General features: G+C 36.6%; 1 protein-coding gene across 3 annotated transcripts in view; it reads left to right on the forward strand.

Annotated features, from left to right (window-relative positions):
• The window catches only part of LOC103716184 (piezo-type mechanosensitive ion channel homolog), an 84,947-nt gene continuing 72,584 nt past the window's right edge, over positions 1 to 12,363 (forward strand). For 2 of the 3 annotated variants that reach the window (XM_039124948.1, XM_039124953.1), the window contains exons 1-4: positions 4 to 417; positions 4,245 to 4,325; positions 11,249 to 11,408; positions 12,073 to 12,218. In XM_039124948.1, the coding sequence (XP_038980876.1) occupies positions 336 to 417; positions 4,245 to 4,325; positions 11,249 to 11,408; positions 12,073 to 12,218 (469 nt within the window). In that variant the 5' untranslated portion in view covers positions 4 to 335. Of the gene's footprint in view, positions 418 to 4,244; positions 4,326 to 11,248; positions 11,409 to 12,072; positions 12,219 to 12,363 lie in introns of all 3 variants that reach the window. The other variant, XR_005511215.1, reaches the window with a different exon arrangement.

A 12,363-nucleotide genomic window follows, 5' to 3' on the forward strand; every position in this document is an offset into this window, starting at 1 on the left:
GAACTCCAACGATCGCAAATCGCAAATCCAATTTCTTTCTGCCGGCTGCGATTTCCTCCCCCCTCCCAAGAAAGAGCTCAGCGGTTCTCTCTCTTCGTCTTCGATCCCAGTTCTTGATTTCGGAATAGATCCTTTTTGAGGCGATCCCCTCTCCCAAGAAAGAGCTCGTCAGTTCTCTCTTTTGCTTTTCGACTTTGATTCCGGCTCTTGATTTCGGGATCGATCCTTTTTGAGGAGGATTTGGATGATTCCTCGAGATAGGTTTTCATCTGCCGGCTGGGAATTAGAAAACCCATCGGCGGATTTCCCTTCTCCAAAGCACTGATAGATAGCGGATGGGAACGCGATTTGGAATACAGAGAAGACGGATGGGGGGTTTTCTTGGTCGCTTCGTACTGCCTCTGCTACTCTTAGCAGGTATTGGTCTCTCTCTTTCTCTCGCATATCATCTTGGATGAATCTTTCGTAACTTCTGTGGTTCTTGAATGATACCTTCAACAAGGTTTCCAAATTTGAGGAGATACGATTCGTTCTTGAATGTTTTAAGGATCTAATAGTGGTTTCCTCTTTTGCAATCATGAGAACATTATCGTGTAATCTGTTCACGTTTTAGTCGGAAACAAGCTATCCAGGAGCAGGATGAATGTTCCTGGTGTACATGTTTAGTTGTCTTGATGGCGAAGTTTTTCATGTTGGTGTTTGTATTGTCGACTTATGGTTTGTATAGTATTAACAAAATTTCCAAGAAATATCCTAGGCTTTTGAGTGATGGAGGGGAAGCTTTTTCTTCAGGGTTTGGCCAATTTTGTGTATTTCTTTATCTGACACTCTCTTACTTAATCAAGACTCCTTTCATTGGGGCTCTGGACCTAACAATCTAGTATTACTGTTAGTTGCAATGAGTGGCAGGGAGAAATTTTGCGAAGCAAGAAACGTCAGCAAGATGAGATAAAATTTTTGAAATAATCTTGGAACGTTGAGTACCAACCTTGAGCTCATCAATAGCTTCTTAACAGGACTAACGGTACTGTTTCTTGGATCGATGTGGCAGTTTGGAGTGATCACATAGAATAGTTCTTTTTGTACCATGGCATCAAAGAGCAGTGGCTAGCACTTGCCTCGGTCCACCGGGAAGGTGATGCGCTCTGGTGTTTTCATTGTTTTCAAAGGGACCAAGTGAATATCTCATGGGTGAAGCTTATTCTCTTGATACTTTGTGCTGTCCAAATTGAATACGAAGATTCTACTCTTCCCAAGATAAGGCATATGGGTGGTTTTGAGTACCAAGGCTTCCTATCTGCTTTGCTTAGCTCCTGGAAGAGGATGTTGAAATTTAAGTCTAGATGTGATGTCCCTACTATATCATGGTTGCAGTTGATTCTCGCATCCATACGAGGAGAAATGAGATGTCTAGGTGATGGTTAACATGAGATAGTAGGCATTGACCATCCTTTGCTTGCTTTGTACAATGGGAACATTGCCTGGATATGGTTCTTTAGGACAGGGAATGCTTTTAAGGGCAGAATTTGTATACCTTCTAGCAATGCACAGAGAATTGACGGTGATATGGTGTGCTCCATCTCAAGGCTTACCTAGGCATGTGTCTTGTGGCATATTAAGATGAATTGACAGCTTGCGAGTTGATACAAGGGCATACCACATGCTGGTACATGACCGGTACACCCCGTACTGTGATATTTGAAACTTTGATCTCCAAGTTACGAGGTAACTAAACTCAATTGGGTTTATCGCCCATTGCTTACTCAGGTCGTTGGCTGCTTGTCACCTCTATATCAATGTGGTAAGATGGGTCCAAATTCCACAATCGAAGAGTCTGATTGCACGGTACATTGGAACAGCTCATAAAAAATAATTTTCTGTAATATAATATGTCCCATAAGGCCTTGTGTTGTTGGTTAGCTATGGGAGTCGATGCATGATAATGGTTTAGTAATCCTCATGTAGTAGGGAATCAAGAGGTTGCAATATGCTGGGCCTTTGGACAGGTTAGCCTTATTTATAGACTTGACCATGCAATTGCTACCCTAAAATCAGCCATCATTATGAAGATCAATGCATATAATGAAAAGATATTCAGGGTGCTTATAAAAATTGAGCATATCTAAGTGGAAGAAAATCTTTTTCTATAACTCATTCATGAGAACACTTATTAAACGTGTAACTAGCTCAATGCCTTCTATCTACATCCATTCTGAAACCTAGAGAGTGGAGGCCCAAGCTTCTCTTGAGCCTACATATGAATATTGTGTTGCTTGGCTTCGCCTTAGGGAGTGCAGATCTGACCTGCTATCAGGTTTATCTTTTTACTATCCAATCCTATAAAGTGTTCATTGCAGTGGGACTTGTATTTGTTATCTCTTTATATGTATATACACAAAAGAAATCTTGCTTCCTTTGTGCTAAAAATGCACTTACCATATGTATTCTTTCTCTCTCTTGAATGTTTTGCTTCCATTAGAAATTGGGAAGTCTTCTTCATTAGGCATGGAAGTCAAGATGCTTTGTAACTCTTCTAGCTAGTTAATACCTCTCACCCTAGTTTAGAGGGGCTGACCTGGCATGCCATGCACAAGCAAACTTACTATGTGGACATTAAGGTACCTCCTCATGGGAACCCATTTGCCACTCGCGATACCTTGACCATTGGAGATTTGACTCACCTAAAACACTTGTCAAATACACTAATTTTATTGATCCTATTGGAGGTTTTTAATTTAAAATCATGACATGATCCTTCTCTAGAATTTTAAAGTTTAGAATTTTGAGATTTTTTAGGAGTGTTGATTGGAGAAGCACGAGAGGATCAGGGGAGACAAATATGAATTTGGAAAGTTATACACAAAGTAGAAATCTCCAATTTCATATAGTAGGATTCTTACGAAATTTATTGCTTAACCAAACACCTCGTATGATAAAATCATAACTTGAAAATGATGAAATATTATGATTTTATAATACATCCAACATCCAGATACACCCTTCAAAACTGTTAAAGCATATCTTAGGTCTTAACCTGTGACTTAGCTTGTTCTGACTCCAAAAACTAAATCTTATAAAAATATTTGAATGATTTTAAAATGATGTAAAAAATAACGTGTGTCAAATGTCAGCACTTCAAAAAATTATATTTTTTAAATTCCATAACAATAGCGACTTGGCTCGTGCATGTGCAAGTTGCACCAAATTTGTATGGGTTACATGTTTTTAGTGCTTGATATACACCTGATTCATGGGCATGAATGGTAGGCCAATTCAGGAACTGCCACTTTCAAGGTTACGACTATCCTATTAATTTTGTTTTGACATATTTGCTCGACAACCTTAAGAGGAAGTGATTATATTAACCTATATGTATGCACACATACAATAGATGGTTGATTTGGACTTGAAGATATACGAAAACATGAATAAGCTGATTCAAATTTATTTGAGTAAGGATTGAATGATTCACGATGATTGAACTGAGCTCAGGACCACGTTGCCATGAATCTTTTTTCAGTTGGTCTCTTTTAAATCTGTTTCTAACTTATGAATTTTGTTCTTTTTATTGGTATTTAATATTTAATTATAATCATTGTCCACATATTGTAGTTCTAACTATGTAATTCTATCATGAATTGCTTTGTTATTTCTCATGTTTTCCTTTTAGCTATTGTTTCAGCAGGTTTCATGAGGGTAATTATTTTCCCTAAAATTTCTTTTGGTTTGTGAAATTATTATAGGCTTTTTGTTGCCCTTATGATTCTGCAGTTTCTAATTGTGAAGTGTAACTTATTAAATTGTGTTTGATATTTTTTCATCTAAATAATGTTATATGGATTGCCTGGTTCAAATTACATAGAAAAATGATTATTGTTTTCATTGAATTGAATCATGAAAGATAAATATTTCCTTTTGTGTGTGTGTGGATGGGGGGGGGGGGTGGCTAAGGTAGGGATTGGAGGGGACCAAATACGATGTATGACAAGGTTGACTAAGCTAAATAATCTTGCCTTGGGGCCTGTCGAGGAATCTAATGCCTTCTTCTTCTTCTTCTTCTTTTTTGAGTTTGGGGAAAAAAGGCGGTGAGAGGGGGGGGGGGGGACAATATCTTTTGCTGCCTAGAAGTTATGACATAATCTCTCACCATCAATGTTTGGAAGGTTAATTTTTGTAGAGCTTTATCATGTCAGTTTATGATCATTTACTACATGCAGAAGTTTATTTCGTTTTTTTCTTTGCAGGTTCTTTGCTCGACTGGAGCTTGATTTCTCTGGTCAATATGTTAATTTTTTTGGCCATTCAATTTACTGCTCCAAAAATAGGTATGCTTCTTGCAGTGTTGCATGTTATTTGCTTTTTTATTGACACTAGGTTGTCTGTTTTTCAATGAAAATTCTGCCATGCATGCTTTTATTTTCTCCTTAAGATGAATAATATTATGCTAACTTTCTTATTCTATTAATGTTTACATTCTCTAACTATATATGGATTTTCTTAGTTTCTTCAACCGTTTTCAGATATGTTGCTATAACATGTTGACTGTATCCATATGGATGTATGTGTATGCATTATGCATTATTGGCAATATAACTGGTGGTGATTGCATGATGCAATTAGTTCATGTTTTAGATTGAACATTTATTACTGTTGCCTTATCTTTGAAGTTCAGTTGATTTGTGAGCCAGTGCCCTACATTAAATATATACAGTAAGGTATGCCATATTGTATCGAACCGGACAATATAGAGCGTATCGTATCATGCTAGTTCGGTATATGTGCATGGTACGGAGCACGTACCGACACTTGGTACACGGAATTGGCCCCCGTACATGGCGTACCAATATAGTAGCAGGGTGGCACCAGTCCGGGGCCTAGTACCAATATGGCATACCTTGATGTAAAATATTTAGTAAAAATTGTCTTATCATCATGCCTTATAGGAACTTTTATTGTATGTCATTGTGTACCTATGTCATGGGTGCATCTGCATGTATTCAATTTTGATGGTTGTAAACTTTTTGTAAAGTTTTTTGTGGACCCTTTCAAAAGAAGATCATTAATGTTTCTTTCTGTAATTTCAATTTTTAATAATTGTTATTTTCAAGAAGTTAATGTATTAATCCTATAGTTATTATCATTAATATTGTAGAACTATGCTTATTTAGGATCATTCATGCATAAAACTTTAGACGTGCATCTTATATCAAGAAAAAAATGGTGAATCTGATCATGGTGCTAACACTATTGATTTTGAGTAACATCATGATAATATGCCATGGGAAATTGAAAAGTTAAATATAGTATGTAGAGTATAAAATTAATATTAGAAAGAAATAGCAAAATAGATCAAGTAACTCAACTACTTGGCTTGTACCTTTTCCTCAGACTCATCTCCCTTTGGTCCTTCTATGATCAAAAAGGAAATAAGGAACCAATCAGAGAAACGATGCTAGGAGTAATACATTAGCAAAACCAAAATAATAAAGGAGAAAAAGCACCTTAAAAGAAAACTTCTTCATCTTCTTGGGCTATGAGGCTTTTAAGCAGTCTTCTTGTGGAATGAGGAGAGCCATACCATGAAATCTGTCTCCATGTACAAGGCCTACTATGCATTAAAGATTGAGAAAGAGGCATAAAGGGATTAATAAAGTGATGGATAACCACCGAAGCTCAAACTAAAATCATGATTGCACCAAAAGTTATGTTAGTAGAAATTTGAAGGCCCATGCCTTTAGATTTATGTCAAGGTTAGTTGGTGGGGGTTGGGACATACCTAAACAAATTCTAGGCTTTATGGACACAAATTAGTGGGTGAATTTGTGATGGCACTTAATTTCTAGGGAAATAATGAACTTAGAAAAAAATGCATTGTTAGTCATGGGATAGGAGTCAGTTTCACAGCTAGGAGTGATGTGAAAACCACCGCCATTGCTGCCAATGTTTGATGGATAAACCAACTATATGAGACATTTGGACAATAAGAACCTATCTATCTAGTCTAAATAGTTGTATGTTGACTTCTAGGTTTAGGAATTGTTGGATGGCCACACGCATGTTGTAAGAGGCTTCAAGTGCGCCTAAGTGCCATTTGACTCCATGAAAGTTGTATGACCACCCTTTTGTGCCGAGTTAGCTAGGGGAAGTAGAATCAAATAATCAAGTTGAATTCCGGAGGCACCCATGACTCACAAATTCTGGTCAATATATAGGGTCTTGGAACACTTTAAGTGCAACCACCTAGGATCTCACCCAAAAAGACTAGCCAAAAGTTGTTATTTTTTTGATCCTTTACCTTGAATTAATGCCCAAAACCTTCCTAATGTATAGTAGATGGGGGACTAAACACAAGCTTGCACGGCTCCTGACACATTCCCCCTATTTAACATTGACCTCCTTGGCAGAGAAGGGTCGAATCAAAACAATCCAATCACATAAACCATGATTGGCTTGTGGTCAGCCCCAAAAGAGCTCATGCTTCAATGTTCCTAATCACACATGGCCGTTACAACTGGTATTGGAACTAACCCAACTTATGACCCATGTGTGACTAGGAGACATTGCAGCACAGGCCCTTTTGGAGCTGACCATGAGCTAATTATAGTGTATGTGATTGGACTGTTTTTGATGGGACCCTTCCTTAGTAAGGATGCTTAGGCTTAAACGAGAGGAGTGTGTGAGGACCTGGAAGACACATGCTTAATCCAATATTAGTTGTGCAGTGGGAAGGTCTTGTGTATTTAAGCAGGGCCAAGGACCCTAAATAACAGTTTCTATCTAGTCTTATTAGGAGATACTGGGTCATTACATTAAGTACCCCATCTACTCTTGTCTTTTGACGTAGTTGGTTAAAATTGATTTAAGCTCATTTGCTTTCCTCTTCTCTTGTTGGGGTGGTGATTTTCTACCAAACTTGTAGTGCTGATTTAGAGGGCATCTTGTTGATTTTAAAAGGCCGACAAGCAACCCTTTTGCAAGTCCAGGTGTCAATTCCACATGCAGGCAAATGTTTTGTGGTGTGTCATGCTTCAAATCCTTGTAGATTGATTCATCACTATCTGTTGCTTTGCTTATTTATTATTTATTATATTATGATATTTTTTACTTGTGCTTGAATGTTCATTTTATTTCAAAACTATAAACCTACTATGAGATCGATAAGGGCTTGTTTTATCTTGTTGGCATCTAGGCACTATTGGTAGGATTGTGGCTTGTTCTTTATTCATAAGCTTCCAAAATTAATGCAAGCTGCCTAATGTGCATTTTCTTCCACTTGTGCTTGCTTTGATCTTTTATAGCACACACCCTTTAGGTTTGAGCCAAGTCAAGTCTCCTTTTCCTCTTCTTAACATGAAAGGAACTCAAATCAGAAAAAAAGAAAAATAATATTACAAAAATGAGAAAACAGTTGATGAAACATAGACAGGAATTTGGGGAAAATTAAGGAAAAAATAAGGGAAAATAACCTCTATGTTGTTTCTCTATGTTGCTGGGTTCCTGTGAAAGCCTCATGAGCTTTAAGAATGTTGTATATATAACTCCTTCCATTCTTCCCTTCTCTCTCTATTTTTTTTTTGATAAAGATTTTGAATTTATTACTTTGTTTCTTGTTTCTTGAGTTTGTGAAGAGCTTTATTATGGACACCCCATAATTATCCTAGCTTTCCAACAATACACCTAAGTCCTAACTATGAAGGGCTAAGATTGAGTGGTTATACTTAGTTAAATCCAAAAGTGGCAAGCCGATATGGCGAAATGGTCAAGTTTAAAATTTTTTAATGGTTCCTCATGACTTGTCAAGCTATGATCTTTATAAAGAAGTAGAAAGCTCAAGAAAAAATGGTAAAGTTAAACCTAACTAGATATTTATCAAAAAATGTGCTGAAGAAAGAAAATCTAAGGAAAGAATTTGGATAAGGATATTCTACAAAATATATTATTGGTTACTCAAATCAGAATATGTGTGGCGGAGATGCCTTAAGTATGACCAATAATACAATGACAAGAAACTAAGATCCTCTAGATCTAATTTTGTAGATGGTGTTATATATGTGTGTGTGTCAGAGAATTTGGATAATGATATTCTACAAAATATATTATTGGTAACTCAAATCAGAATATGTGTGGCCGAGATTCCTTAAGTATGACCAATTATACAATTATGAGAAACTAAGATCCTCTAGATTTAGTTTTGAGGTGTGGGTGTGGGTGTGCATGCATACATGCATGCTTCAATCCTCATTTTCTTTCCTTTATGAACAGATATGTATGTACATATACATATCATTTGTCACATGATGTTCGATTCTTTTTGGTTGAATTTCATATTTCATGGTTGTTTGACACTAACTTTATGTTCGTCCATTGCCAATGCATATATAACTTGTATTCTCTAGTTCATTAACCAAACTTAACCTTTTTTTTTGGTATAAGACTTTCTTGTATGACAGATTAGAAGGATTAAAGACCTAGTCTTTGCAGTCCATCCCCATCTTTCATTATCGATCTATGAGATATTGGGCACTGGGACAATTCTAACCCTGATACATGAAAAACACGGTTCTCTTGTCCCATTTTTATTGGTAATTGGGATGAACATGGATGCTGACCAGGATGGCCGATGCCCACAATTCCAACACTTTGAATGCCTTGGCATTCTTCATTGGAAAGCTAATTCTTTATTATTATTGTTAGTAATATTTCTCTTGTTTGTTTGTTGAAAAGAGAGGAAGACAGGGAGAGAGCCCAAATCATGGGCATCAAACCCCATTCCAAGTTGGAACTGGAATTGGTTTCAACACCATAAATCTGATTGCAGGCTAAAATAATCTCTTGTAATGCTAATTTATGATACATAAACCCGAAAAGCCCTTGGAACAATCTTTAAAAACAAAAAACAAGAATAACAAACAAATCACCGGGATACCAGCCCATTCAAAGTGTCAGAATGGTGCTGTCCTAGTAGTGTCTCGCCTTACTGCCTTAGCCTTGGATCGATATTGAATCCTGGTAGTGGGGCTAGGATTTAAAACCTTGCACTAGTCTGTGTAAATGTATTGTGAAGCAAGAAATGCTGAACCAGCCCATACCGGCCGGTTCAACCCATATCGAACGGTCCAGTTCAGCGTTAAAAAATGGTATCGGCTCGTACCGGCCCGTACTGGTCCGAACCGGTCCAAACCAGCCTCCATACTGGTCTGTACCGGCCCGTACTGGTTGGGTCAACTTTTTTTGGATTTTTGGAGGCCGAACCAGTGGTACCAGTTTGGTACTAGTTTGAACCGATCCGAACCAGTACTGAACCGGTCTGGTGGCTGATTGGTACGCCTACCAGTACCGGTCGGCAATCCTTGTTGTGAAGCCAGAGGTTGCATGTTCTTGATCTTATTCGTAATACCATTTCGAGGTCCTCCATATTTGTTTTTATAGTGACATTGTTTTCTTAAGACCTTTTATTTGTCACCCTTTCCAACATTTCAACTTGGCAGATCATACGAACTTTTTCAACTTTTCTACTTTTTTGTAATACCATGGTCCTTTCCAATTATGTAGTTGAGTTCAAAATTTAATTTGGTTTGATTTACAGTGCATATAGGGGCTTATAAGCTTAGACTTCTTGGTTTGGTACACATATAGTTTACGAACTCATGGAGAGCACAAGATCTCTACTAGCATTATCAGGCAAAGTCTCTGTTTGGAACCGTTATAATATATTTTACATATGTGTTCCGCGATGTCGATGGCATCTTGTTGCATAGTGCATGTACTTGCATAAACAATTGGTTATAGTTTATCATCATGTGTACTGGTTGATATTGCAAGTTTCTTTCATAAGGACCACTGGATGGTTATCTCCTCTAGTTATGCTTTCTTAAGAGAAATCTTAAATTTCAGATTACAGTGAGGTGCAAGTTTGGAAGCACTCCAAGATTAGTTTCTAGATGGATGTTATGATAGGATATATTTATTTGCTGTCTCTCTTCAAGATTTTAAAACCAAGATGAAAGGTGATAGGCTGCTGGGTCATTTTCTAGCTCTTGCTGGGTCATTTGCTAGCTCTTGTTAGGTCCCATCTTTTCCTCTTTCTGTCGTTTTGAAAGGGCAAACTTGGAAGCAGCGTGGTTAAGAACAAGATCTTAATGTAATGTGTATAATGGAGCCTTTTTTGATTAAGGTCCTTCTATGACCTTGATTTTAACAATGGAACTCCTATTACGGTTATAAGTTGTCTTGTACTATTTCTCGTTAAAAATATCCTTTGTCTGGATGGTAGCCTTATTATGATAGCCCGTGATGGTGACAGAAGGAAGAAGATTTGGAACCTTATGATGATAGCCTGTAATAGCGTTTTTGAAATGACGTTCGCATAGTTTGTTACTTTGTTACTATTTTCAATGAATGATTTCTCCTTTCAGATGAATTGTACCTTCCCGCTGAAATGTTCGTATTCACTTTGCAGCTCACTCTGGAACTTGTGTTGCCTTGTGCTCATGTGAATTTTTCTCCTTGTTACCACAATGTATGTCAAAAACCTTAAACTGCTATTAAAAGAATATGTTTAAATGCTCTGAAAATGCTGGACCTTAAAGTCAATTAGGTAATCTCTTAGCCTACTTTTAGTCAAACATACTCTTTTTCATTCATGCTTGGTTTCTTTTTTATGATTGAAAGCTAACTGTATTGCAGAAGCCAAATGAAATGTGTTCCTTTTCTGACATAACAGTGCCATGTGAAAGTGAGCCATTGATTATTATGAACGATTCTTATATAAAGCAGCCATTGCAGGTGTGATATCATAAGTGACCCTTTTAAGTGAGATATTTCATTCAGACCTTGTATTTTTGAGAAATTGTTACAACACTTCTGGACTTCTTTGAAATACGTGTACCTTGCAGTGCCAGCTATGCATCATTTAAAAAATCTACTTTAGGGACTTTCACATGATATGTTGTGTGTATCTTTTTGACATCCTAAACATATATGAAGACCACTGCTTGTGTTGTACATGTAATTGATTGAGCTGCAAAATTAAATAACATAGCGAACCTTTTTTGCCTTCAATTTTCTGTAACTTGTTAGAATATTGTCTTTTAAAATCAAATTCATGAGTTCATTTTCCTTTCAGTGTTTAGAAATTTCTGTATTATAGCAAAATAATATTCAGTAATTTGAAATTGAATGGTTTCAAATGCCAGTATGCAGTTTATTTAATATTTAAACAATGTTTCTCTGACATGCTACTTGACAGGATCCCGTTCTTGGAAGTTACATCTAATATCGTGGTGTACAATCATTTTTTCTGTCCTTGCTATATTAGCACAAATCATATTTCATACTCTTTGGTGTATAGAGGGCCAAGGGTGGAGTGTAGCTGATGCTTGGTGGGCAAAGATGATTGGCTTTGTGAGGTGATATTTAAAGTCTGTTCTTTTATTTCTTGTATTCATGTATTTTTGGGTATGAAACAGAGCAATTGTATTTTATATTTTTCTTTTTTTGCCTATTTGGTCATCTCTGTCATGCTTGTTTGCAGCCACTGATAAACATGATCACCAACAATACATGGTCAAATATTCAAAACTTTTAATTAACCATCTTGGTTTGGCATTTCTTTGTTGGTGAAAAGCATAAGCAAATATGTTTTTCTTTTCTTTCTTTCTTTCCTTTTTTGCTTATATTATTTCAAAACAACAAAAGAACTTCATACCCTGTCCCGTACAATTACTGCAGAATGCCATGAACACGTACCACATCTTAAAGAAAAGAAAGCTTCATATGGTGTATGATATGTCACTTATGGTGCTAAAGTTATCTTGGAGATCATAACTGAGATAGAATGATCAGCTTTCCCTGCCTTTAACTATCTGAGAGTCTAAAGTATAATTATAAATCTTCCTGCAATGAAGGTTAAATAAGAGAATCAACATTGTTTTGCTCTGATATTAAGGTTATTTTATCTCTTGGTACATTTGGCCATACAGAATTATGGAGATTCAAATTTAATCATGTTTCATCTGCAAGCTTACTCTGCATAGAGATTGTTCTAGTTGACATACAATAAACATTTTGCAGTTTCCAGCCATGGGGATCAACATCTGTTATCTACTTTGTGATCATACAGCTATCAGCTGCTCTTGTTGCTTTAGTCGAAGTCGTTGGAAATAGACTTCATCAAGATTCCTGTTGGCTAAAATTCTTTTCTGCAGTTGATCATATAGGTCTGCATACTGACAAGCTTTACTTTCTTATTTTTCTGGATTTATCGTATATAACTGCATTTTATTAATATTACACTATTTTATAATGCTTTAAATTTGTCTGCCTTTAATTTGGGAAGGTGATTTTTTAAGGCTAATAGTTCTA

Source organism: Phoenix dactylifera, chromosome 1, assembly GCF_009389715.1.
Source record: "Phoenix dactylifera cultivar Barhee BC4 chromosome 1, palm_55x_up_171113_PBpolish2nd_filt_p, whole genome shotgun sequence".
Taxonomy (NCBI): Eukaryota; Viridiplantae; Streptophyta; class Magnoliopsida; order Arecales; family Arecaceae; genus Phoenix; species Phoenix dactylifera.